This window comes from Stereum hirsutum (assembly GCF_000264905.1).
Source record: "Stereum hirsutum FP-91666 SS1 unplaced genomic scaffold STEHIscaffold_15, whole genome shotgun sequence".
NCBI classification, from domain to species: domain Eukaryota; kingdom Fungi; phylum Basidiomycota; class Agaricomycetes; order Russulales; family Stereaceae; genus Stereum; species Stereum hirsutum.
In genome coordinates, this window is record NW_006763145.1 from 1,445,680 (window position 1) to 1,447,942 (window position 2,263).

The window sequence follows — 2,263 nt, forward strand, 5'->3', positions numbered from 1 at the left end:
GCCGTCAAATCTAGCAAAGAAAAGAAGCAAAAGGAAGAGGTAGTATAAACGATGTACCTTCGTTCCTCAGGCATCGTAACATCTCTTAGCCCATGGGCCAAGCTTACATTGCACAAACTCATGGTGCGCCTCCCAATCAACAAAGCCATCCTTCAGAAGGATCTGGACTATGGTCAGGCCAAAGGAGGTTGTGGTGGATCAAAGAGCCTCTGTCGCCATGTCTGTTGATGCACTGCTCCCAAGGAACACGGTATGAGTGATGATCCTTGGTTTGAAGTCAACAAATGCGGCAAGTAGCTTAGTCAGGATAGAGCCAGGTTCTTCTGGATTGGAAAGGAAAGGAAAATAGGAGTTGTACATCTCCGCGCCGATATGAGAGTCATCGATAACCAAGGGGAATTCATTCTCAAATGCTGACCATTTGGATACGATATAGCACCACGTGGTATGAATGACACTTTCAAGTGCGCTAACAGTAGCCCACATGAGTAGCAAGAAGAAATGTACGAAGACATTATATGAAGGACAGGAGAGATCGACACTCTGGAAGTATCGGGACTGAGCGATTTTGAATGTGGCCCACTCAGTGTGCCAGTCCTTCAAAGACACGTCACTTGGTCCCTTGTCGTAGAATGACCCCATGATGAACAGTGGACTACAGAACATGGTTAACCAGACATGTCTAAAACAAAGTCAGTTCTTTGTTAACTGGGTGGGATCACCAGTGCCTGAGATATCACAGAATTCCGCTATAGAGGGCAAGACCTAGGTCACTCATACGTGAAGATCCTGGGAGCCATAGGAGGCAGTATGGTCGGGAAATTTGGTTTCTGAGAACGTAAAGTTCAGACCACCGGATTTTGCAGTGCCTTGGAGACCTGTCCGTGTCTTGCCTCTGCCCAAGGTGGCCCTCATGACTCTGGAGGAGTATCAGTGACTGATGAATAACAAATGCAGGTGCCACCTACGTGTTTTGATGCAGGACAATGAGCGGTCGACTTGTGCAGAGAGCCCTTTTGAGGGCGATTGAAGGTCATCAAGCAAAGTGTCGACATCAACCTTGAGCCCGAACTGGAGGGATATTTGTTCGTGTTGGTCAAGGATGCTGAACATGGGTTGGAGTATGTCCCTTGCGGCCTCATCAAGCTGTGCCGTAATCACTGAGTGTGAAGTCAGAATGAAAGGTGCAATGCAAGTAAATGACGAAACCCACCTTTAAACAGGTTTTAGGCGGATGAGAAGCAGGGACAGGGAATACAAGGCGATTAGTTCTTTAATTCTTCTGCTATAACACAGCAGACATACCAGCAGTGATGATGCGGTCCTGCCATGTTTCTATACCAAGAAGTCAGTTCAAATGAATCAAGCAAAATATGGTCAGGACGTACGATGGTAAACAAGATGGTAGTAGTCTTCTGTGGTGGTTAGCATACGCACCAGGTTAGAAGCTGAAAGCCCGCAGCCAAACGAACACAGTAGAATCACTAGATCGTCATGTTCTTGAATCCAGCCGGACATAGCGGAGGAGGTCATCCTATAGTTCCACTCCATGGCCTCAAACTCTCATCTCCCTCCTCTTCAGCAATATTGTAGGTCTCGGTATAGAAATAGCCGCCTGTTTACCAGCTCTTGACATTCACATTGTACAGTCTGTTTCTGCTCTAGGCTTAGCTTGTCCCAGGGCACAGTATTTTCCGAGCAGGAAGTGGTGATGTGGTGGAGCTCGACTGAGCACACTCAAGAGTACGATGAAGAGTGTCGGTGGGGGTGGTGGGACTTGATTGGGCAGGCTCAGAAGTACGATGAAGAGTAGAGTGTATCATGCTAGGCTGAGGTTCATCTAAGGCTAAGGTTCATCGTTTAACTGAGCATGTTTTGCACTTCGTTTGACAAGGTAGGGTTTGTTGGAAGGATTGTATGATGAGAGAGGCGCTGATACAGCAGAGTTCGACTGGTGGGCTATGAAAGATAGGAGGAGCTTGCATGTAGATGGTTGAGACAGGGACATTTTTGAAGTGGGGCCCTTGTAAATTGGGAGAGAGTGCTCACCACTCTTCCGACCCCTGCCTGCAAATGCCCCAGTGTGGAAGTTGACAGAGAAGGGCCACAATGGTCATTGGGGTCACTGACGGGAAGATGTGCTGTGCTCAATGGGCCTGTCTGAAAGGGTGCATGTGATACTCACGGTATCAGTTGTTGGTCGGGCAGTCATTATAGAGTCAGGACCACATGGAGCAAGATCTGCCAGAAAAGACGCGACATG

General features: G+C 47.9%; 1 protein-coding gene across 1 annotated transcript; it reads right to left on the reverse strand.

The window, feature by feature from the left end:
• Nucleotides 1–774: 774 nt before the first annotated feature.
• Nucleotides 775–1,518, reverse strand: STEHIDRAFT_161136 (uncharacterized protein; the record flags this gene model as incomplete). The annotated part of the gene is made up of 5 exons (XM_007308642.1): nucleotides 775–919; nucleotides 986–1,160; nucleotides 1,306–1,324; nucleotides 1,389–1,415; nucleotides 1,486–1,518. The coding sequence occupies 5 exons, from the start codon at nucleotides 1,516–1,518 to the stop codon at nucleotides 775–777; spliced, it is 399 nt and encodes a 132-aa protein (XP_007308704.1).
• Nucleotides 1,519–2,263: the final 745 nt, after the last annotated feature.